At 42.5% G+C, this 25,447-nt stretch overlaps 1 protein-coding gene across 2 annotated transcripts; it reads right to left on the bottom strand.

Annotated features, from left to right (window-relative positions):
• Window positions 1-454: 454 nt before the first annotated feature.
• Window positions 455-25,108, bottom strand: LOC136686685 (B-cell receptor CD22-like). 2 transcript variants are annotated; one of them, XM_066660614.1, is made up of 9 exons: window positions 25,049-25,108; window positions 7,878-7,944; window positions 3,377-3,718; window positions 2,856-3,095; window positions 2,316-2,573; window positions 2,000-2,084; window positions 1,812-1,854; window positions 1,412-1,498; window positions 455-794 (listed from the first exon to the last, which is right to left on the bottom strand). In XM_066660614.1, the coding sequence occupies exons 2-9, from the start codon at window positions 7,933-7,935 to the stop codon at window positions 774-776; spliced, it is 1,134 nt and encodes a 377-aa protein (XP_066516711.1). In that variant the 5' UTR covers window positions 7,936-7,944; window positions 25,049-25,108; the 3' UTR covers window positions 455-773. The 2 variants fall into 2 exon arrangements, with proteins under 2 accessions (XP_066516711.1, XP_066516712.1); XM_066660615.1 differs by having other exon boundaries at window positions 2,000-2,081.
• Between the last annotated feature and the right edge of the window lie 339 nt (window positions 25,109-25,447).

Genomic DNA, 25,447 nt, shown 5'->3' with positions numbered 1-25,447 from the left:
ATGAGGGAGCCTTTGTAAAATTGCAAGACCCTACGCAAAATGCGTAGTGAGTGTATAGGGCAGTCCGGCTCTGCTTGCATATACACCTTCACGAATGCCAGGATGGATCTATGCAAATTTCTCTAGTGTGACATTACAATAAGGGAGCCATCCAAACGGCTTGATAACAAACTTTTCAACTGACTCAGGAGTGTTTATAGGAGTAGTAGAGACCCAAGTGGAAATACAAAAGCACTCAAAAAGTGAGTTTTACATCATATGTCCACTTTAAACATACAAATGTATGATATAAACATAATATGAGCCCTTTATGAAATTAACACAATGTTCAAATGTACAATTTAAATACAATAAAATACAATTATGTTTCCTAACTGAAACTACAGAATAAATCACAGCTTTTCTGACAGTGTGTACACATGGATGCACTTCACAAGACTGGATTTGTGTAGATTTTTATTCTGCAGAAACTTGTACATTTAGAAAAACAGAAAGGTAATGGATCTTAAGCCTGAAACATCATGCAGCGTGGGACTGTAACAGATGAGTAACAGATCAAAAACTAACAGAATAATATGAAATCTCCATGAAATTTAACACAGTGTCGTCAGCATTTAGTACATTTCACAAAACACTGGAGATACTCATACAGGTTTGTTGCATTGATTTATACAGTTCAGAGTCTCAAATATGAGTCTCCTCTAGAAAAGATTTATACTCTCTCTCTCTTTCTCTCTCTCTCTCTCTTTTCTCCCTCTCATGTGGTGATGGTCTCACTGTGGTTTATTTAGCGTCTGAAAAAAGAAAATAGCTTTAATGTGCTAAATAATAATAATAATAATAACATTTATTTATAAAGTGCAGTTCAATGACTCAAATCACAAACAATATTAAGACACTGAACAAAAATAACATCAAATAACAAATAGACGCAGAGTAGTATAAAAAGGTAAAAAACAGCTCACACACAAAAAGAAAAGTAAGGGTAGAGGACAGTGAGCAGCAGTTAAATTGGTTCCCAAGGCACCAAGCACAGGCAGTGGTTCAAGTCAGTCGGTCCACAGAACCAGTGCATAACGCAGCAAAGACAGACAGGAACCTGCCGAACGGCAGAGATAGAAATAGCTCCCTTGGTCAGCAGACTTAGCGGCCAGCACCAGACATGGCAAACAGCTGATATTATTGTTCCTGAATCTGAAGAATGTTGGTTTAGCCAAATATACTTAACCTCACAGCAGCGACTGGGAAAACCAGGACCCCAGGATAGATCTCAGAGCAAAGAGTAGCAGAGGAGAAAAACCCACTGCACACAGGTACCCTCACAGACAGACAGCCATAAATTGAACCAAACTAAACACACACACACACACACTAAGCTGTACTCCCGAAGGCCAAATGAAAAGAAACTTACTGCCACTGTGTGGTAAACATCATCAGAGAACCTGATTTTGGGCTGGAGAGCTGTGTATGTATTGTCCTGACCACTAGTGGCAGTGTTCTGTAAAGAGGACAGTTAGAGGTGGTGTAATGAATAGACAAATAGAGAAATACGCTGTGTCCAAAACTGTGCCCTATTCACTCAAGAGTGCAGTATTGTGTTGTTCTGCTAGTATGTAGTAGACTGTAGTATGTAGTAGTATGTAGACTGAATATATATTAGACCATTTACTATGCCCTCAAACCTTCCCACAATGTACAATAAACAGCAACTTGAACAACATTATCACCTTTTCACAGCTCCATCCCACTACACTGCCCTCTAGAGGAACAGATGTGCAATCACAGACATCATCCAGCAGAACAACACTCACCGTATTGTCAGCTCGGTCTGGGGTTCTGTTTCTCCTCTTGCCTCTGAAAAAAACACATCATTTACTTCTCACAAGTGAAATGAGACAGGATTCATTATGTTTTTCTACATCTGCTCTTCTACAGTAAACTACACACACTACAACTCTCTGGATCTGAATCATAAAGAACTGGACAATTCCCTCCTCACCTCCTCCAGAACATTACAGTAAGCAGCAATGCATTGACACTGAGACTGACCCCAACAACTACGTACAGAATTACAGAGAGACCTGCTGATACACACACACACACACACACAGAGAGAGAGAGAGAGAGAGAGAGAGAGAGAGAGAGAGAGAGAGAGAGAGAGAGAGAGAGAGAGAGAGACAGGAATCAAAGCCATTTGTCTGTTCAGAATGTATAATGTATGACTGTATGTATATTATAATAAATAAATAAGTGACTAGATGAATGTGTTAATGATGTGATGTAGATAATGGATCAAAGGTGAAACTGTATGTTACCAGTTGAGTCTCCATTTAACACAGAAACTGGAGCTGATCTCTGAGCTCCATATTCATTACGAGCCTCGCAGTAGTAGGATCCACTCTGTAGAGGCCTGTAACTGTGTCCAGATCCTACAGGTGAGACCCCACCTTTTTTAAACCAGGTGTAGTTCTCCACAGGTGGATAAGCATCACTGCTGCAGGTCAGAATCACTGAACTGTCCGCCACTATTTCACCACAGGAACTGTAGGACACTGAGATATTCTTTGGAGGATCTACAGACATTTATTTGCATTTGTTACCACTTTAAGGAATTAACACATGGGAAAGCAGTGCAATTGTTTATTAAACATATCATCACTGCCTGATTAAAAACACTCACTTCCTTTTTTCTGTTGAAAATAAATTTGTATTATACAGGTCATTTGACGTTTTAAAAATAGACATTTTTACAGGGGTCCATTTAAAGCAGCGTTCAGTACAGTTTTGTAGTTCTACAACTCAGATACACTTTTACATTAATTGTATTTATTGTAAAGAACATAAACTCTACTGACATTTCACTCTGAGATAGTGTTCAGGGGAAGGATATTCGTTTACAGCACAACTATAACTGCCTGCATCCTCACTGCTGACTGGCTGCAGGTGGAGCTGGTTGTTGATGGTGGTCTTTGTGGTTAAAGGATGTCCATTTTTGTACCAGATGAATGTTGGGGCAGTCAGACTGCAGGTGGTTACACATTTCAGAACTGCTGCTCCTCCCTCTGTCACTGCTCCAGGAGTTTCTACACGGAGCTCTAAGACAATGAGAGAAGATCAAATCAGGAAAGAGAAAGTGTAACGCTGTAGCTGCTCAGGTTCATATGTTCTACACTGTGAAACAGATCAGATCACAAAGAGAATCAGAGGATAAACAAAGTCAGGTTTATTCAAACAGGGGAAATCAAAACATGCAGCGCCCAGCACAGGAGTGGAATGAAAACACTGACTGTTTTCAGCAGGAACTCATTAGTAACTGATCAGGTGATGAACATATGATGAACTATGTTTCACTGATGGAGAATTTGACATCACTCACCTGTAACCTTCAGATTAACTCCAGGTTTACCCAGCCATTTATGAAAGTCTGGATTTGCTTTGATTCTGAGGTAATAAACATTTTCATCCTTCTTCTCTACATTACTCAGTTTGAGGGAGAAGTGTTTCTGTTCATCAGTAAAATACTCCACTCTTCCTGAGTAATCTGACTCTTTACTCAGATCAGGTTTCTCCACACCCTTAACTGTGTTGATCCAAAAAGCCTCTGTCACTGTAAGACCATCTGGGTGAGTGTAAGAGCCGTTCATAAACACTGTGGACCCTTTTAAAGCACATATTTCTTGTTGGTTGTATGTGACACTCCACTTTGCTCCAGAAGCCCCTGAAACACATGATTGATGAAAGAGCTGATTACAGACTGGAGCCCATAAGACAGTGTGAGTCACTGTAGTTTAGAGCTTCACTTCTCTCCAACTCCAGCAGCTACTGTACAACACTGAGCTGATTCTGAGAGAAAGCACAAAGAGAGAAGAGTCTGAAAACACTGCAGCAGGGGATGGAATTGTTGAAAAATACACAATCTCGCCTCTCTTGGATGTTCTTGGAGTCTCCTACATTTTAATAATTTTAATAAGCTCCTGAAAATTATACAATTGTATATACCACTAATTTTCTCCCACAAATAAATGTGTTAATAATAATAATAATAACAACAACAACAATTATTATTATTATTATTATGTTTGAGAGTGTGCAAATGAGAAAGACAGAATGAGCAAGAGAGAGACACAAAAATCTCTGGTGCTGGAGCATGGGGATTAAAGGCTCCAACAAATGTTACTGTTGGCTCTGCGTTTTCCAGTACACAGCATTTTCTTGAAATCCACCAAACCCAATTTCCTCCATCAGACTGACAGACAGTGATGTTTGAGTGTCACACTCACGTCCCGTCTGGTCCGTTTTCTCAGCACATGGCTTTGTTTTGTTGTTTTCCATGTCTCCGTCTTTGTCTCTACCTTCGTCTCCGCCTCTTTTACGTCACCCTCGTTATTTGTCTCAGGTGCGTCTCGTCTGTGTTGTGCATTTAAGCCCTCTTGTCTCACTTCCTCTGGTCGTTCATTTGTTCTTTGTTCTTCGTATGGTAGTGTTCTTTGTTTCTCTCGCTCGTTTCTCCTGCTTGTTTCTCTTGCTCCTTTCATGCCCCATTCGTGTAGTGTTCTTTAGCTTGCCCTGTTTTCTTGTCGTGTTAATTCGTGTATACCCTCTAGTTCGTTTGTGTTTGTTCTTGTTAATAAAGTCTGTGTTCTAAGCGTTTGCGTCTGCCCTCCGTCAGTCCGCGCCCCGCGCCCCTAACAGAATGAACGACCTACACAAGGACGCAGCTAACACAGACTTTCCTTTTTTTTTCTCGAGGTGTGCGATTCGCCGGACTCCATTCCGCACAGGCCCCAAAGATCCTGTGGAGGAGGTTTTAAGAGCGGCCTCAGCATGGAGTCGCTGGCTCCAGCTTATGCCCGGCGCGGTTCCTTATCCTCTACCAGAGGAGTCGACTCGTGAATTGAGTAACTGCGCCAGTGCGAGTCGAAGGAGCCGACGGAGAAAGCGGGCTGGAGTCTCCCCTTCGCTGGAGGATTACCCCCTCAGTTCCGGGGAAATTTTTGGGGGGGGCGTTAAGGGTAGGGGCTGTTAGCCTCCGACCTCAGAGCTATGGAGGTGAGGCTAACAGGGGCGCACCTCGAGGGGATCTCATGAGTGCGCCCGTCAAACCCCCTAAACCCTCTACAGCTCCAGCACAAGCCTGGCGAGCAGCACAAGCCCCTGCCTCCGTGGACGTCGTCGCTGCAGGGCCCCCTCCACTCTGCACTTCCTCATGACCTCCAAGTGATGCTTGAAATCTTGGCAAGTCTGGAGGTCTCCGCAGAAGCGGCGCAGCCAGCCGCTCCTCTGCTCGCGAAAGCGGCGCAGCCAGCCGCTCCTCTGCTCGTGAAAGCGGCGCAGCCAGCCGCTCCTCTGCTCGTGAAAGCGGCGCAGCCAGCCGCTCCTCTCCTCATGAAAGCGGCGCAGCCAGCCGCTTCTCTCCTCGTGAAAGCGGCGCAGCCAGCCGCTCCAGCCCCAGAGAAGGCGGCTTCCTCGGCCGCTCCTCTCCTCGTGAAAGCGGCGCAGCCAGCCGCTCCTCTCCTCGTGAAAGCGGCGCAGCCAGCCGCTCCTCTCCTCGTGAAAGCGGCGCAGCCAGCCGCTCCAGCCCTAGAGAAGGCGGCTTCTACGGCCGTTTCTGCCCCCGAGAATGTGGCCACGGCCGTTTCTGCCCCCGAGGCCGCTCCCGGTCATACCAGTAGGACGGCCCCAAGGACTTCGGGGCCAATCCCCAGAACTGTGCCCAGGCTGGTTCCTCGGACTGCCCCACAGACATTTGCCAGTCCTGGGCACCCCCATGTTATTGTGATTCCGCTGTCTGTCCCTGTCCTAGTTCCTGTCTCTCTCCTTGTCCCTGTACCCTTGTCTGCGTTGGTTTTGATTCCTGTCCCTGTCACGGTGTTCCTCTCTGTCCCCGTAAACGTTCTGATCCCGGTTCCCCTGCCAAGTCCTGTCCAAGCACATACTCATGTCCAGTCCCCTGTTCACTCCCAGTATAGATCCTCCGTCTCAGCACCCGTCCAGTCTATGTTCCAGTCCAGTGTCTCTCCCCCTGTTTCCAGTATAGTCCAGTCCCAGTTACCTGTCCCGTCTCCTGTCCAGTCCCCTTTGCAACCCTCTGCCCTGTCTCATGTCCAGTCCTTGTTCCCTTCCTATGTTAAGCACCCCGTCCAGTCACATTTGTCCACTCCCGTCCAGTCTCATGTGATCACTCCCTTTCAGTCTAGTCCTTTCCTGTCACAAGTCCCATCTCCTGTCCAGTCTCTGTTTCAGTCCCCTGTCTCTGCTCCTGTCCTGCATCAGTCCCCGTTTCAACCTTCTGTCCTGTCTCATGTTCAATCCTCTGTCCGGTCTCCAGTCCAGTCCCGTCACCCAGTCCTGTCACCGGCCCTGCCTCATGTCCAGCACCCTGTCCAGTCACGTGTGTCTGCTCCTGCCTTGTCTCTTGTCTTCTCGCGATTCCCGTCTCCTGTTTCTAGTTCTGTCCAGCGTCCATTACTGTCTAGCCCCTTGTTCACAGCTCCATTTCCCGTGTCTGTTCCCGTCCTGTCCTGAGTCCTGTCTCCTACAGTTCCTTGTTTTTCTAGTCTGTCTTGTTTTCCGTGCTCCCTCCTGCGCCAGCTTCTGGGGGGTCTAGGTTACGCGCCCCGGGAGTTGCGCATTCAGGAGGGGGCATCTGTCACACTCGCGTCCCGTCTGGTCCGTTTTCTCAGCACATGGCTTTGTTTTGTTGTTTTCCATGTCTCCGCCTTTGTCTCTACCTTCGTCTCCGCCTCTTTTACGTCACCCTCGTTATTTGTCTCAGGTGCGTCTCGTCTGTGTTGTGCATTTAAGCCCTCTCGTCTCACTTCCTCTGGTCGTTCATTTGTTCTTTGTATGGTAGTGTTCTTTGTTTCTCTCGCTCGTTTCTCCTGCTTGTTTCTCTTGCTCCTTTCATGCCCCATTCGTGTAGTGTTGTTTAGCTTGCCCTGTTTTCTTGTTGTGTTAATTCGTGTATACCCTCTAGTTCGTTTGTGTTTGTTCTTGTTAATAAAGTCTGTGTTCTAAGCGTTTGCGTCCGCCCTCCGTCAGTCCGCACCCCGCGCCCCTTACATTGAGTTGTGAGTTTACAGTGTTTAAGGCTTCATGGCTTATTTGTTTTTGCTTCTAGATGCTTGAATCTAATAGTGATTTGTTTGTAGTTGCCTGGGGCAGTTTGAGCCAGACAGACATTTTTGGAACCTAAGGTGATATTGGTAACCTTTGATAGTGCTATGTTTATGGGTAGGAGTTGTCAGATACAGCGGTGCACCTAAAGTTATAAAGCCTTCAGTGTTATGGCAGGACTGAGAATAATCCAGCAACCAAAGGTCCTGTTGTCATTCAGTGTAAACTAGATAATCTAACCCAGCACTGTCACGCCCTCGTCTTGTCATGTCTGTTTTTCCAGCCATGTGCTCTCTCAACACATGGCTCTGTTTGTTGTTACCCTAGTCCCGCCTTTGTTCTGCCTCCTCGTCTGTGTTTCATTTGTCTGCTGTCCTCGTTATCTGTCTCAGGTGTGTCTCGTTTGTGTCAAGTATTTAAGTCCCCTTGTATCACTTCCTCCTGTCAGACATTTCTCCTTTGTACTGTTTCTAGTCTGTCATGTTACCAAGTCTGTCTGTCTCTGTAGTTTCCCCGTCATTGTTTTCCATGTCGTCGATTCATGTTGTCGTTTCATTTCATTTGTCATTGTTTCGTTTTGTAGTCTGTTTTGTATGGTTCTGTTTTGTTGAATTAAAAGTTTGCTGTGTTTTAGCAAGTGCGTCCGCCTCCGTCAGTCCGCCCCGTGATCCCTGACAAGCACATATAATGTACCTCTCATTCTGAGCAGCTATATAGATGCTGAAAGTTTCTGTTGTGATTTTCTGGATCTTTTGACTTACCCACATTAATCAGTAGAAAGATCACAGGAAGAGGAGGAGCCAGTCTGTGTGACATCATCTGATCGTCCTGTAAGATTTAAAGACATTGGAGGGGTTGAGAGACAGAGAATTATATATAGGATGCTGAAACTGAGAAGAATGTAGAGGCAGAAAGTGGGATATAGAGAACACTGAGACAGAGAAGGCACACTGTAAAAGAAGTCATTTGCGAAGGGAGAAGAATTATTGTTTGAGTATGGAAATTAAAATACTGACAATGCAGTCCTCTCAATATCATACCACACCAAAGACACGGTGCTGATCCATGGCAATGAGCTTAGTCCTGCTGATGACAGGGGTGGAGAAAGGTGCCACTCTGAACAATATAGAATGTGAAGAGGACAGTCCAGACAACTCATTCAAACCATTAGTACCTCTGGCATATCACCCCACCATCAGCCTATGTGACATGACATGACATGAGTGGGCAACACTGAGGCCGAGAGAGTGAACGCTGGCGCGTGTAGCTGTCGCTGCTCTCCGGTTATTTATTTATTTATTTATTTATTTGCCTGCTGTCTCCAATCTCTACTTTTTCACCATGTGGATTATTGACTTGGCTGTAAAGTTTGTCTTCGCTTGGGCTGTATTGTCCACAGTAATTCATCCATCTGCAACCTTACACCAGTATTCAGCTGCTGAACTTCTCAAGCTGCGGTTCCACCTGCCCCTTGTGCCGCCAGTACTTCACATCTACCCGGACATCGCCCGGCCTCCTCGACACAGATACATCCACCGCGGATCCCGACGGAACTTCCATATTGACGACTCCTTGGCCATAAATACCATCTGGTCTAAATCTCGTTGCCCTTGGAGAAACCCTGACAGGAAAGTGGACTGTGCTGTCTTAGTCAGGATAGCTAGATCGGCTAACATCATTGAATCCACGGACCATTGTGATGTTAATGTCGGGCTTCTCAACACTCGGTCCCTCACGGGTAAAAGCCTTCTCCTCTGGGACATCCTCCTCGACCGTAAGTTTGACATTCTCTGTCTTACTGAGCTTTTCCCTACTGGACTTTTCCCAGCTGAATGAGCTAACGCCAGCAGGGTTTGTTTACATCTCTCAGCCGCGTGTTACTGCTCGAGGAGGAGGTATCGCGAAACTTTACTGTGAGCAGTTGAAAGCCACACTCATTTTACCTGTTTACATCACATTCGAAGTAGTAGCCATACAGCTGCATGGTCCAAAACCAACTGTTCTGGCTACTATCTATCGTCCTCCCAAGCCTAATAAGGATTTCATAAATGACTTTTCAGCATTTCTCACTTTCCTATGTTCACATTTTTCCAATATTATTCTTCTTGGTGATTTCAACATACATATGGGCAATGTAAACCACACCACTACTAAGGATTTTACATCTTGCCTGGACAGTTTTGGATTACAAAAGCATGTCAACTTCCCAACTCACTCTAAAGGACATACCTTGGACCTGGTCTGCTGTTCTGTTGTACTCCACACAACTGTACTGCCAACGAACTCCCTGTCTCTGATCATTCTGTTATTTCATTCAAAATCAATATGGCTTTATCTAAAAATAGACCACCACGTACCATTACATATCGTAATATCAAAAATGTTAATCTAACCTCACTTTTATCAGGTATTGACAGTCTTCTTATCCGAGTAATTCAGCCACTACTGATGATTTGGTTCAACTCTATAACACTGGACTTCACTCTCTACTGGACTCACTCGCTCCTTTAAAAACCTGGACTGTCTTTTTCACCTATTCAGCTCCTTGGTTCACATCTTACCTACGTCGGCTCAAAGCTACTGGATGCCAGCTGGAGCGCCTCTTCAAGAAAACTGGACTCACAATCCACAAGGATCTTTATCATAACCATCTCCTTCTATATAAAGACAACCTTCGCACAGCAAAATCTCAATACTTCTCCCAACTAATTAGAGCTGGTGATGGAAACACACGGGCCCTGTTTTCTTTGGTCACCTCCACTCTCCGCCCACCAGACTCTTTAACTTCTCATTTCTACTCTGCCGACCATTGCAACTTACTAATGTCATTCTTCAATACCAAAATAGATCTGATACACCAACAACTGCTTCCTGACACTCTCTGTACATTATTTTCTCCAGTTCCAGCCCCTTATTTTCACCCATTTACTACATTTCAACTTCCAACCATCTCCAATATCTCTGATCTCATCCATAAATCTAAACCTTCCACTTCTCAACTTGACCCTCTCCCAACACCCCTGGTTAAAGCATGTTTATCTTCACTATTGCCTCTGATAACTGCCATTATTCACTCCTCCCTCACTTCTGGATCTGTCCCTTCATCTTTAAAGTCTGCTGCAGTCACACCTATTCTTAAGAAACCCGGTCTAGATCCTAACAACTTCAATAACCTTCGTCCCATCTCTAACCTACCTTTTCTTTCAAAAATCCTAGAGAAGACAGTTGCCTCTCAGATGCATTCCCATCTCTCTAATAACCACCTCTATGAGCAGTTTCAATCTGGGTTTCGTCCTCATCACAGTATAGAAACAGCTCTCCTCAAAATAACAAATGACCTTCTGACTGCAGCAGACTCTGGTGTTTTATCTATACTCATTCTTCTTGACCTGAGTGCAGCATTTGACACCATCTCCCATTCTATCCTCCTCCATAGACTATCAGCCATCGGTTTTTCCAACACACCACTGGACTGGTTCACCTCATATCTTTCTGACCGCACTCAGTTTATTCAGTTAAAGACATTCACATCCCAGCCATCTCCTCTCACTTCCAGTGTTCCTCAAGGCTCTGTCCTTGGTCCCCTTCTCTTCATAATCTATCTTCTCCCCCTTGGTCATATCTTCCGTAAACACAACATCCAGTTTCATTGTCAGCTATGCTGACGACACCCAGCTCTACCTTTCTAGCAAACCCACTTCCTCTCTCCCTCCCTCCTCCCTATGCAATTGCTTAGAGGAAGTGAAGTCTTGGTTCTCCTCCAATTTTCTCAAACTCAACAGTGATAAAACAGAGGTTCTTCTCATCAGTTCAAAATCCACTCTTGCAAAAGTAAACAGTTTCTCCATCCCCATTGACAATACTTTTGTTTCCCCCTCCCCTCAGGTAAGGAGTCTGGGTGTCGTCCTTGATAGCACTCTGTCTTTCCAAACCCATATAAATAACATCACTCGCTCTGCATACTTCCATCTTCATCATATCAACCGCCTCCGTCCTTCCCTCACTCCTGACAATATTGCCATCCTGGTCCACTCCCTGGTCACATCACCGTCTGGACTATTGCAATTCTCTTTTATCTGGTCTCCCCTTCAAGTCCCTTCATAAGTTGCAACTGGTTCAGAATGCTGCAGCCCGTATTATCTCTAGAACTCCATCCATCACATCACCCCTGTTCTTCAACAGCTCCACTGGCTTCCTGTTAAATCTCGCATTGACTTTAAACTCATATTGCTTACTTTTAAGGCCATCCATCACCTTGCCCCACCATACCTCACAGAGCTCCTCCACATAAACAGACCCTGCCGGACTTTTAGATCCTCCTCATCCATCAGTCTCACTGTCCCTCCAGCCCGTCTGACCACCATGGAGTCTAGAGCTTTTAGCCGCACCGCCCCCTGTCTTTGGAATTCCCTCCCACCGGACATTCATAATATTGACTCCCTGGACATTTTTAAATCACACCTGACAGACCCACCTGTTCAGGACAGCATACAGTCTTTAGCCTAGTCCTTTGATTTTTGATTTTATGTATCTCTTTAATTAACCTGCTTTAATTAGCTTTGTTTATACCTGTTGTTTTGCTTTGATTTTCTTATGTACGGTGACCTTGAGAGTCTTGAAAGGCGCCAAAAATAAAATGTATTATTATTATTATTATTATTATGATGATGGGATCCATCTACACAAGGACAGCATACGGATCTTTGTGAAGACCCTTAAAGGTGTTACAATGGGTGGCATCACTGCACCAACATGCCATAGTCTTCCAGAAATCCCCAGATCACTGCACCTGTACATGCAAATATACAACCCCATGTCACCTAGAAGGCACGGATGGCCCCAGTTTACACTAACCTGTCCCCACACCTTGACATCTGAGAAATCTTCCACAAATCTTGTCAGTTCTACTGCATGACTTTTGTGGCTGTGTTTTTTTCATTGTGTATATTAAAGTTCTGTTCATGGATACCTAACCCTAACCTTAACTTCCCGTCTGGTGCTGATCTCTCACAACCTTATGTGAAGAAGACCTCTCCATAGGAAAGAACATAGAGCTACGCAGCAGTGGCTTAGCCTTCTCCCCATGTAGAAGCTCACCTCCAAATTCCGCAGAGCTGGGAGAGATAAAGGAATTGCTCTACACCCTGTGCCATAGACTGCTTACCAATTAAGACTAAATACACAATAAAACCGCACTATATAAATCTGCAATATAATACCAGTACTATAATAATAATTATTATAATAATACAAAGTTGCACTATGATAATAACCATTTTTCATGTTCCAAAATCACCCACATCGGTTGCTGGAATATTCAGGGTCTCTACTCTTCAATAATCAGAGAAAAAAGTAGAGATCCTGAAGAAACATGGTGTGGTCATTCATTGTCAGTAACCATTTAACCTGTTCAGAGTCATGGTGGGACCAGAGCCTGCCAAGAATCATTGGGTGTAAGGCTGGAAAACACCCTGAATGAGGCGCCAGTCCATACCTTGCACGTATTGACACTTATGAGTAGCCAATCCTCCTACAAATATGTGTTTTTGGACTGTGGGAGGAAACTGAAGCACCCCGAGGAAACTCACATGGGCACAGGACTAACAGTGACACTGCCTACTGTGTCACTGTACTACCCTGACAATATTATACCCTCATTCAAACTGAGCACAGTCCACCATGGATTCTGGAAAGATAATGGTATGGTACAGAGCAGGACTGGACAACCACATCTCAGTGGTAAACTGACCACATTATTTTTAAATTATCTCATTCCTGGCTAAACATTCACAAAAAATATTGACCTTCCTCTGTGCTGTCTACACTCATCCAATAGAATCCCCATCCTATGATGAGGAAATTCTAATCAACCTCCATGCAGAAATCACACACTTCTAGGCCCAGAACTGAGCCTGATTACATTGCCCAACAGGGCAACAAACATTTGTTTGGCCAAAATCCTCTGTTTCTCAAACCAACCCTCAAACACAGAAAGAACCTCAAAAACACTGTAAACACACACAGGAAAGTTTTAGTGCATCTTTGTCAACCCCTAGGTCTGTACCATTCAGTGCTTGGTGTCAGTGCATTCACTGTTAGGCAGCAGTCTCCTCTATCAGGCCACAGTCAAATTCATACATGAAGTGTATGATGTCATCAAATCAGTATATTTAGAAAACAAATGGCAGGGCTGAGTTCCACACTGTTTAACATCTATATTAATGAGTTCGCAGCACATCTTGCACTGCAGGATGGGGCAGTCAAGTTCCTGCTCTACAGAGATGACCTGGTGCTGCTGTCCCCAAGTGTACAGTGGGGTACAAAGGCACCTGAAGCTGCTGGATTAGTGCTGCCAGATATGGGCCCAGTCAGTCATCCTGAAGTAGACAAATATTATGGTCTTCTAGATAAAGCCCAGATATCATGAACACTCGTACTAGTTATCCCTGGGCTGCACCATCCTGGAGCACACACTTCAGTACACTTACCTCAGCCTCATCATTAGTGCATCTGGGAGATTCAGCTAGACTGTACATTCACTAAAATAAAAAGCTCAGAGAGCTCTTTTCCCAATCACAAGAAAATTTTACAATATTGACCAAACCTCCATCTCATTCTGGGGCACATTGATACAGTGCTGTTACGGGGATGTGGTACAGGGTCCTCTGAGTGAGCACAGCTAAATTAAATGGAGCAAGCATCCAACAGAATCCAGCATGTAGTGCTTCTGTAGATTGATTCTTAAAGTCCAAAAAGAAAAAAAACAACCAAAACATGCAAGGCAGAATTAGGCTGAATCCCTCCAAAAAACATCTAAACATTTCTGGACACACCTAAATTCCAGTCCCAAATAAACCCTGCAGTTTAAAGCACTACTGAGCCAAGAGTACACCCCAAAGAAGAGTCCCGGATTCCAAAAAAGTTGGGACACTAAACAAATTGTGAATAAAAACTGAATGCAATGATGTGGAGATGGCAACTATCAATATTTTATTCGTAATAGAACATAGATGACAGATCAAAAGTTGAATCTGAGTAAATGTAACATTTTAAAGGAAAAATATGTTGATTCAAAATTTCACAGTGTCAACAAATCCCAAAAAAGTTGGGACAAGTAGCAATAAGTGGCTGGAAAAAGGAAATTGAGCATATAACGAACAGCTGGAAGACCAATTAACACTAATTAGGTCAATTGACAACATGATTGGGTATAAAAAGAGCTTCCCAGAGTGTCAGTGTCTCTCTGAAGCCAAGATGGTAAGAGGATCACCAATTCCACCATTGTTGCACAGAAAGATAGTGTAGCAATACCAGAATGGTGTTTCCCAGCGTAAAATAGCAAGGACTTTTAATTTATCATCATCAACCGTGCATAACATCATCAAAAGATACAGAGAATCTGGAACAATTGCTGTGCTTAAGGGTCAAGGCTGTAAAACTCTACTGGATGTTCATGATCTCCAGGCCCTTAAACATCACTGCACCTCAAACAGGAATGCCACTGTCAAGGAAATAACAGAATGGGCTCAGGAATACTTCCAGAAAGCGTTGTCAGTGAACACAATCCATCCGCCGTTGCCAGCTGAAACTCTATAGTGCAAAGAGGAAGCAATTTCTAAGCAAGCTCCACAAGCTCAGATGTTTGCACTGGGCCAGGGGTCTTTTAAAATGGAGTGTGGCAAAATGGAAGACTGTTCTGTGGTCAGATGAGTCATGATTTAAAGTTTGAAGAGGACAAGGATAACCCATGTTGTTATCAACACTCCGTTCAGAAGCCTGCATTACTGATGGTATGGGGTTGCATGAGTGATTGTGGCATGGGCAGCTTTCATGTCTGAAAGGCACCATTAATGCAGAGAACTATGTTCAGGTTCTAGAACAACATATGCTCCCATCAAGACGTCATCTCTTTCAGGGAAGACCCTGCATTTTTCAACAAGATAATGCCAGACCATATTCTGCAGCAATCACAACATCATGGCTACGTAGGAGAAGGATCCGGGTACTGAAATGGCCAGCCTGCAGTCCAGATCTTTCACCTATAGAGAACATTTGGCGCATCATAAAGAGGAAGGTGCGACAAAGAAGGCCCAAGACGATTGAACAGCTAGAGGCCTGTATTAGACATGAATGGGAGAGCATTCCTATTTCTAAACTTGAGAAACGGGTCTCCTCTGTCCCCAGACGTCTGTTGAGTGTTGTAAGAAGAAGGGGGGATGCCACACAGTGGTAAAAAAAGGTCTTGTCCCAACGTTTTTGGGATTTGTTGATGCCATGAAATTTTGAAACAACATATTTTCCCTTAAAATGATACATTCTCTCAGTTTAAACTTTTGATCTGTGATTTGTGTTCTATTCTGAATAAAATATTAGATGTTGGCATCTCCACATCATTGCATTCAGTTTTTATTCACAATTTGTTTAGTGTCCCAATTTTTTTGGAATTTGATTTGTATATACTTTATAAACTCAATTCATATTCATTGTTGAATATCATGCTGAATATATCAATTATCAATAATTCTCTCTCTCTCTCTCTCTCGCTCTCTCATATACACACAGACTAACTATTCACACATATGTCACACAGTCTAATTTTTAATTTTCAAGTAGCGCATCCCTGCCATTGCACAGTGTGAGCTGACTCAATTTGTTTCCTTATGCTGCATACGTTGTCCTTTATTCATCAGTATTCATTTTTTTTTTTGTTGTTTTGTATATTGTCTTTAAATTATACGTAACTGTAAATCTGTACTAGAGAGACACCATTGTAGTGGATATGATGAATGTGTATTAATTTCTAATAAGAAATTGTGACTTTCTGAAGATGTGATTTTAAATACCCAAGCTTTTGCTAGTTTTCAGAGACATCTCTAACCAAGATCGTAAGGTGAGGTAAACCTCCAGAGCAGACACGTAAAACACCCTCCAAAGACCCTTTTTTATGACTTAAGGACCCCCAAGGTCAAGAAAAGAATACAGAGACACAGAGACTCAAACTTGATTGAAACTCACAATGCCCTCTTTAAAGGACACCTTTTTAAAGACTATTAACTCTAAAAGACTCAAACATCCCAAAGTCCATACATGGAAAACAAGTTGTATATGGGCACAACTGTTTGAAATTAATCCCGTTTTGACAATCAAAATAGGTGGAATTAATTTACATATGTTTAAAATCATTTTTGTTTATATGAATTTATGTAGAACCAAGGTAGTCACATACTATGTGTTTAGTTGGTTAATAATTATATAGAACATGGTTATCTCTTTCTTCAATGATATTACTTTGTGTTAACATATAATCTTTTATACTGCAAAGTATTCACTCAGGGATGGTCAAGTCTTTGTCTTGTCTAGTGTCATAAATTCTATGTGATGCCACGCCCAAGGTAGAGGAAACAGCCAATCAGGAGCAAGAAATGCCCCGATTCTCCCTCATTGAGGACGAATCAGATATTCGAGGCGGGTTTTCTAAACTTTGGTTAAAAACCTGTGGCGCCAAATGACACAAGCGTTTTCTGAGCTTTTTCCAGCTTTTGGGCTTTTTCAAGTTTTTGAGCTTTTAAGCTGTTTGGGCTTCTGCCCCTTTCTCTCAGATGTTCGACTCTTCACTTCAAGGCTCCAGATACTTGGGGCATTATATCTTTTAGTCTTTTTCAAGGCTAAAAGAGTAAAATTACCTGAGTTTTGGAAATGACTCTGCAGGCGTCAGACTCCAGATAGAAACTACAGATTAAGAAAAGCTATAGTTTAACCCTAGCAAAATCTCAACGCCACACCCAGAGCATGAAGGCAACCTTAGACCTCTGACCCTCCAAATGATGACAACGCCACAAAGAGGACGGCTGCACGCACCCTCAGAATGATCTTCTGAGATGAGGCCCCAGGAGAGACCTGCATGGATGTGTCTCTCTCTCACAAGGCAGAAGATCAGCGACGACGAAGAATCCCCACAGAGACCTTCAGAACACCACCAGCTCCAAAGGCTGTGTCTGAAAGCCTCGGGAGAAAATGAACGCCCGCAGTTGCAACCTACAAGGCCCACGTCTCTCATGGCTCATGGGTTGGTACTGAAAGTTTGCTGGGATAAACAATAGCCTTTCTTAGAACTTAGGACAATAATTATCATAGAGGAATTTCCTCATATATTAATCTCCCTCTCATATTATATTATATAATAATTATATATTATTCTCTCATATATCGCTGTAATACATTTTATTATATGAATGTCTAATCAATATTCATTATTTGATATTATTATTAATAAACCAGTTGTGTGATAAAACCAATCCTTGGTTATTTGTTTGTGTGTGCACCTTTCTTGTATGAAATTATAACTTCTAGTTCAGATTCCATTTCAGAGTCAAGAACCCACGGCGGATCAATGAGCATAATTCACTAATAATAGTTAATTCTAGCTAATTCTGCTGTATAATATGTGAGAATTAAGACAGGTAAAGACACTACATATTAGTTAATGGCTCCCAAACATGGAGCTTAGCAAAATGAATTAAGTAATTAATTATTAATAAAATAATAATTAATTATCATTGACTCCGCTATGTAGTGCAAATGCCACCGTGTGCATACTACTTCCACTACACACACACACACATATATATATATATATAATTTAATTTTGGCGCCCAACAGTAAGGCTTTTGATCAATAGTCGTGATAAGAAGTTATGATTCCGTTACAAGAAAAAATTGCACACCAGTAAGTTAAGCACAGCCTTGTGCTTCAGCGATAAGAGCGGCCTGTTTAAGAGATACGGGCCTGACAACTGGTTCCTCCCAACCTTAATCCCCTCTAATTCATAACTAGGACCTGTTCCTATATTAAGCCTTGAATGTGAGCGATGATTGTCATTTCACTGTTGTTTTGATTTAATGATTAGTGTGAACACGCTTTTCATTCGTGAAATTATTAGGCTGCCGCCGTGCGCCTAATTGTGAAGTAATACTGTGGGTTTGTCAGATGTGCTGCGTCACTGTTTAATCGTCTGCATGAAAACACACCCGTGAGAGGTTAAATTAATCACAATGCGCGAATCTCCGTGTATGTGTACGTTCTGAATCGCCCAAAAGTCTGCGAATTCCAGCTTTTGATAGACAAATTTTGTACCTCTGATATACGGCTTGTTAAAATACGTTCATAAATGCAGGAATTGTTTGTGTCAACCCATAAGTAGTGAGACCGCGAATCCCGCGCTCATAATTGCACGCAGAATCTCGTGCCTTGAATTTGTAAAACAACGTGAATAGTGAACTCGCTCTAAAGCGGCACAAACAAAGGTCCCTGTTTTGTTTAAGACTGGCAATGGTGTATTTTCCCTTCAGTTTCCGAACTGTAATGGTTTAAATTATGCCAAACCAGTGAACCCACCCCAGGGGGAGGAGTTAAGTAAATAAGGTGTCGGCACTGACCCAGCCCTGGAAACACCAGGAGCCCTGTGGCTGACTTGTGCTATTGCAACTGAAGTCAATTTATGGTGCCCCCTTTTGCATGACTTGCGTTACTGCATTTAAAGTTTCTCTTGTGCACTCTTGTGTATGACTTGTGTAAGTGCAAGTTAATTAAAAGCAGTTGTCTGTCATATAATATACTAAATTTGCATGTAAATTGTAAGTTATAATTGTTGTACTGCTTCTATCCTTTACTCATTCTTCCATAAGTGGAAGTAACCAATTACTGATTATAAAATCTATATTGGTTGAGGTGAAATAAAATAAAACTGCAGTAATTAGACATTAATGAGCATTAAATTTGACACACAACCCAGTCACCAAGCATCAGTGATAAGACCCCTGACTGAGGTGTATTTGTAATTAGCAAGCTCAACAGGAGCCACAGTGTCAAAATATACAGCTATGATCCACAGCGCTGAGCCCTCTCACATGGCAAATCTGATGTCACAATTAATGGCCCTCCATTTAATGGAGAAACCTAAAGGCAAGGCCTTAATGAAGGTAGCCAGCCAAATGGCTACACTAGCAATAGAAAAACTTAAACACACTGTCCAGGACATAGACTTAGAAGCAGTGAAAACACAAATGATGAGCCCAGAAATGGAGAACATCAGAAATGCTCGCAAAGAGCCTGATCATTTAATGGCACTGCATGCAAAAACAGCAGAACTTGCAGCAGTCAAAGATGAACTCCAATTGTCTCAGCACCTGCAGTCAGAGACAGAAAGCAAGCTAAACATTGTTAAAGTAGAGCTAGAGAAGGTACGCTCACAGCTATTTAGTAACAAACAGAGAACCACTCACATTTATAGGGAGCTGCAGATTCCAAAGTCCAAAGGTATCCTTGAGTCACTTTTACCAGCACCAATAGCCCCTACACCAGCTCCACCACTGGAGGCTAATGGAGACCTCCCAAACACAGCTGAACATAGGTTATTTCAGGTTAGCTATGTGCCCCCAGCACATTATGAGACTCCCTCCTACAGGGACCTGGACAGAATCCCGAACCACATAACGCGCTTCGAGCCAAAGCCGGATGGCTCAAATGAAATCTATTCATACCTAAAAGACATAGATTTCTTTTTGCAAAGGATCCCTGGAGCCACGGTAGTTGACAGAATCTACCTGATCAGAATGACATCCAGCAGGGAAGTCAGCAGTTTCATTGAACGGCAACCTAACTATGTCAGGAGGCAATACGATGTGCTCTGTGATGCTTTGGAGAAGGAGTTCTCCAATCAGCTGTCACAGGCAGGAATGATGACAGCACTGCAAGTTAAACAACAAAGGTGGAGTCACCCCATCAGTACTATCACCACCTTAGACAAGCTTATTTCAGGCCCCGAAATGAACCAGGAACGGAAGAAGAGTTGGATTTCAAAACACTGTTTGTCCTAAATCTCCATCCCAACACTAGTTACTATCTAGGGGTTGCAGCATGTCCATGCACCTTGTCTAGCAAACAGCTGCGTGACTTAGCACTCAAAGGCTTTTTAAAAGACCAACAAACTTTAAATCAACAGCCAGAAATGCCACAAAATTTTAGCTGTTACATTCAGCCTTCCCCCATGGAGCTAGACGAAGGCCCTAGGGCTGAATCGTGGTATCCAAGACCCACGCCATCTCACAGGCTTACTGAAAATCAGGAGAATAATAACCCTTTACAATCCAATAGGAGTTCTCCTCACTCCAGTCCTCACTGGTCAGGTGAAACTCAACATCACTCAAACCCCTGTGTTAATCAGTTAATGTCAGGGCACCCTCAGAATAAATTCCCCGCCAGTAGGCATGAGAGTCCAGCACCCAAGGAAAATATTTTGGACCACGGATGGTCCCAAAACTCTCACACACGCGACAAACCCCTAGACAAAAGCCCCTGTCCTAACTCGACTAACGAGAACAGGGATGAGAACTGGCACCAGTGTGAAAGCTCAGATGATGCGAATGAGTCTGAAGTATCTGGAATTAGCACAGAAATTCCAGTAACCGCTGAACAGGTGTTTTCGCACCTGTGTAAAGAGGAGCGTCAGACAGCTGACCTCTTCTCAGACACCTCAGGTGAAACTGAGCATGTCCCAAGGACCCCTGCAATTCAGACTTGCACATCTGACCAGTTTAATAAGGGGGGTGAAAATCAGACTCCTCTTAATGTCATGCTTGTTCAAGGTGATCCACCTGCACCACAGTTCCTTGGCCATTTAACAGAAAAGGGGGGTGCTCGTAGATTAAACCTGACCACAGTCCTGGAAAAGAAGCTTGTACAAGAAGCTCTCTTGGACACTGCATCAGACATCACACTGATGTCATCCACACTCTTTGATGAAGTGTGGGCTGCAGCAGACCATGCCCCACGGAGATTACAGTTACAAAACTGCTTCCTCCAAATTGTGCCTTATTCATACACTGGTATCAAAATAAAGTCTGTGGCAAGAGTGCTCATAACAATAGGACCCATAAGTCTGGTTCACCCTGTATATGCGTCTCCTATTGAAAACATTCCCTTCCTTATTGGCAAGGACCTGCTCAACAGGCTTGAGCCACTGATTGACTTCAAGTGTTTGAAGATCTGGGCCCAGGTTCACAAACCCCTGCCCATCTCACACTCACATCACCTTGAAGCTCAGTCCTGTCACCTAAACACCAGGTACACAGAGACTACTAACACCTTTCACACTCCAACAATGACAAAGGATGCCATGAGCCAGAGAATCTCAGCTCATGATGAACAAATGACTGTCCACACAATAACAGTCCCTTTTGCTAACACCCATTTGGATCCCAAATGGCCTCCAGGAAGAGTTAAATTAAAAGACCTGACAAACCTGGGTAACCGCAAAAACCTCCCATGTGATTTTGATTCCATTCAATTCTCAAGTGCAGGACAAAAAGTGATTAAAGTGAAACACCACATAGTCCAGCAAAATACATACAACACACAACAAGATATGGGCAGCTTGCAAAACTCCTCAGAGCCGCATTTGCAGTCAGCCAGCAGAGACTGGAAAAGAGCAAAAAGGGGATGCAAAAATGGTTATGACCAAAATGTGTTCCATGAAAGGCTGAAAAGTGGGAACAAGTTGCAAAAGTACAACTCAATTAAACTGGCCCAAAAGTTCATGAAAGGTGTGAAACAGGCTCATAAGCTCCTACCACATGAGTCAGACCCACACAGGGTCCTAAATCTTTCCTCCACCAGTCATCCTCTGTTCAGGAATGCGAATAAAGATCAGCAAAGTGTTGACTTCAAATGGGTTCCTCACAACCAGATGGAACCTCACCAAATCACCATGAGACTTGTAGGGAACAACAACACCCTTGTTAAGTCATAAAAGAGCAGCAGACACCCAGAAGACCTTTAATGGTATTATTCATCACCTTCCACAACCGAATATATATAAAAAAACAAACAAACAAACAAACTTTCATCGGTACTTACGTTGCCTGATAAAGTAATCCGTGGTATATAAATCTAGAAATAAAAATTCTAATTTCTACTTCAAGCATTGTATTCCATTCTAACTTGTGTATCGCTGTCCGTCGCTATGCACAGCTTATTCATTAAGCCACGACAAACTATTCAAAAGGGGGGTGACGCAGTCAGCATACAGTACTGTTTTAAATTTTTTTCTTTCCTCTGGAAAACTTATTTTTCTTTATTTCTTCAGCAATCTAAGGTGATAACGCTCACATTCAATGCCTAACAGGCCTATGCCCACTAGTCATGTTAAATCAGAGGAACTATAGAGGAACACCCTGCTTATCCAGTAATTATCACTAAGACAAATATATGTATTTTAAGTATTTGCATGACTAACTAACCTTGAACATTTCCTTTGATAAAAATAATATTTCCTAGTTAACAGACACTTTTAAAGCAAGAAGAACACTCATACCAGCATATTGGATCAAGTCCAATAAAGTTTTATTCTCATATTAAATGATCCCAGAAAGGTATCAACCCTGAGTGTATGAATGAATGATTCCTGACCTTGCTGTTCACATTCATCTCTGCAGCTCAATGCTTCTAGAAATAAATCATGATCTGAAAGGGGGGATATGTAGTGGATATGATGAATGTGTATTAATTTCTAATAAGAAATTGTGACTTTCTGAAGATGTGATTTTAAATACCCAAGCTTTCCCTAGTTTTCAGAGACATCTCTAACCAAGATCGTAAGGTGAGGTAAACCTCCAGAGCAGACACGTAAAACACCCTCCAAAGACCCTTTTTTATGACTTAAGAACCCCCAGGGACAAGAAAAGAATGCAGAGACACAGAGACTCAAACTTGATTGAAACTCACAATGCCCTCTTTAAAGGACACCTTTTTAAAGACTATTAAACTCTAAAAGACTCAAACATCCCAAAGTTCTTACATGGAAAACAAGTTGTATATGGACACAACTGTTTGAAATTAATCCCATTTTGACAATCAAAATAGGTGGAATTAATTTACATGTGTTTAAAGTCATTTTTGTTTATGTGAATTTATGTAGAACCAAGGTAGTCACATACTATGTGTTTAGTTGGTTAATAATTATATAGAACATGGTTATCTCTTTCTTCAATGATATTACTTTGTGTTAACATATAATCTTTTATACTGCAAAGTATTCACTCAGGGATGGTCAAGTCTTTGTCTTGTCTAGTGTCATAAATTCTATGTGATGCCACTTCCAAGGTAGAGGAAACAGCCAATCAGGAGCAAGAAATGCCCCAATTCTCCCTCATTGAGGACAAATAAGATATTTGGGGCGGGTTTTCTAAACTCTGGTTAAAAACCTGTGGCGCCAAATGACACAAGCTTTTTCTGAGCTTTTTCCAGCTTTTGGGCTTTTTCAAGTTTTTGAGCTTTTAAGCTGTTTGGGCTTCTGCCCCTTTCTCTCAGATGTTCGACTCTTCACTTCAAGGCTCCAGATACTTGGGGCGTTATATCTTTTTCAAGGCTAAAAGAGTAAAATGACCTGAGTTTTGGAAATGACTCTGCAGGTGTCAGACTCGTGGCTTTCTTAAACAGCCTTGGACCTTTAAAGCGTGGTCCAGATAGAAACTACAGATTAAGAAAAGCTATAGTTTAACCCTAGCAAAATCTCAACACCACACCCAGAGCATGAAGGCAACCTTAGACCTCTGACCATCCAAACGATGACAACGCCACAAAGAGGACGGCTGCACGCACCCTCAGAATGATCTTCTGAGATGAGGCCCCAGGAGAGACCTGCATGGATGTGTCTCTCTCTCACAAGGCAGAAGATCAGCGACAACGAAGAATCCCCACAGAGACCTTCAGAACACCACCAGCTCCGACGGCTGTGTCTGAAAGCCTCGGGAGAAAATGAACGCCCGCAGTTGCAACCTACAAGGCCCACGTCTGCAATTCTCCAGGAAGTCAGCAACATGCTCCCCGTTCATCTCTGGATACGTAAGGTCACATGGTTTCATGTCTCTCATGGCTCATGGGTTGGTACTGAAAGTTTGCCTGGATAAACTATAGCCTTTCTTAGAACTTAGGACAATAATTATCATAGAGGAATTCCCTCATATATTAATCTCCCTGTTCCCTCATATATCGCTGTAATCCATTTTATTATATGAATGTCTAATCAATATTCATTATTTGATATTATTATTAATAAACCAGTTGTGTGATAAAACCAATCCTTGGTTATTCGTTTGTGTGTGCACCTATCTTGTATGGAATTATAACTTCTAGTTCAGATTCCATTTCAGAGTCAAGAACCCACGGCGGATCAATGAGCATAATTCATTAATAATAGTTAAATCTAGCTAATTCTGCTGTATAATATGTGAAAATTAAGACAGGTAAAGACACTACATATTAGTTAATGGCTCCCGAACATGGAGCTTAGCAAACTGAATTAAATAATTAATTATTGTTAAAATAATAATTAATTATCATTGGCTCCACTATGTAGTGCAAATGCCACCGCAACGTGTGCATACTATTTCCACTACACCATCAACTAGAACCAATTTCCGTGTGTGTAAACATACTTGGCCATATTAATCTGATTCTGATCAAGAACAGGATACACATCATGCAAACTACTATAAATACTAAAGCTGAAATGGTATGAACACAAGACAATGTGTATATACAGTGATGTCACTCTATGAAATATAGAAATATTACTAATGTGTCCTTCATTGGGTGCTGCTTCAGTACTCCTTTACCCTCAAGTCTTTCTGTCACATTTAATATTGTCCATTATACACTCAGTTAATAATCTGAACCTGACTAAAAAGTTAAGCTGCTCTTTTCAAAGTAGTACACTTAGTTTTATAAAGAATCCATGAAAGCAGAAACATTCCCTACTAATATAAATAATTATATATATATAAAATAATATAAAAAATACCATTTTAGTTAATATCACTTTTTATTTTTTTTAAACAACTTCCTAAACTTTTTCAGAACTAAAAACTCTTCTTACCGTTCTGTGTTGAGGCTCCTGCACTCAAATAATAAAATCTGCAAACAGTTTCAGTGCGTAATCTGCCTATGATTTACTTGTCTTTAAGCTGCAGAGAACAGTAATAACACCTCCCTCCCACAGGAAACATGTGATCTACAATGCTTAATTTATACTTCTGCAAATTCATGCTCTTCTGTGAATCTACAGTGCGCAGAAGAATACGCCCTTAACATTAGTTAGTTCAGCTACTGTAAAGATCTCAAGAGAAAACCAGGGAATTAACAGGATGCTGGGAAACAGATTCACTTGTGTTTAAGGGCACTGTGCTCAATGCCATTTATCAGCTGGAGCAGTGATTCTCACTCCTTTTTCTGGTGGGAAAACAGTGTTTCTCAAAATATTCTGACTTTATTCTCT

Source organism: Hoplias malabaricus, chromosome 2, assembly GCF_029633855.1.
Source record: "Hoplias malabaricus isolate fHopMal1 chromosome 2, fHopMal1.hap1, whole genome shotgun sequence".
Classification (NCBI taxonomy): domain Eukaryota; kingdom Metazoa; phylum Chordata; class Actinopteri; order Characiformes; family Erythrinidae; genus Hoplias; species Hoplias malabaricus.
The sequence above is the reverse complement of the archived record's forward strand: the minus strand, read 5'-3'. Positions and strand labels throughout refer to the sequence as shown.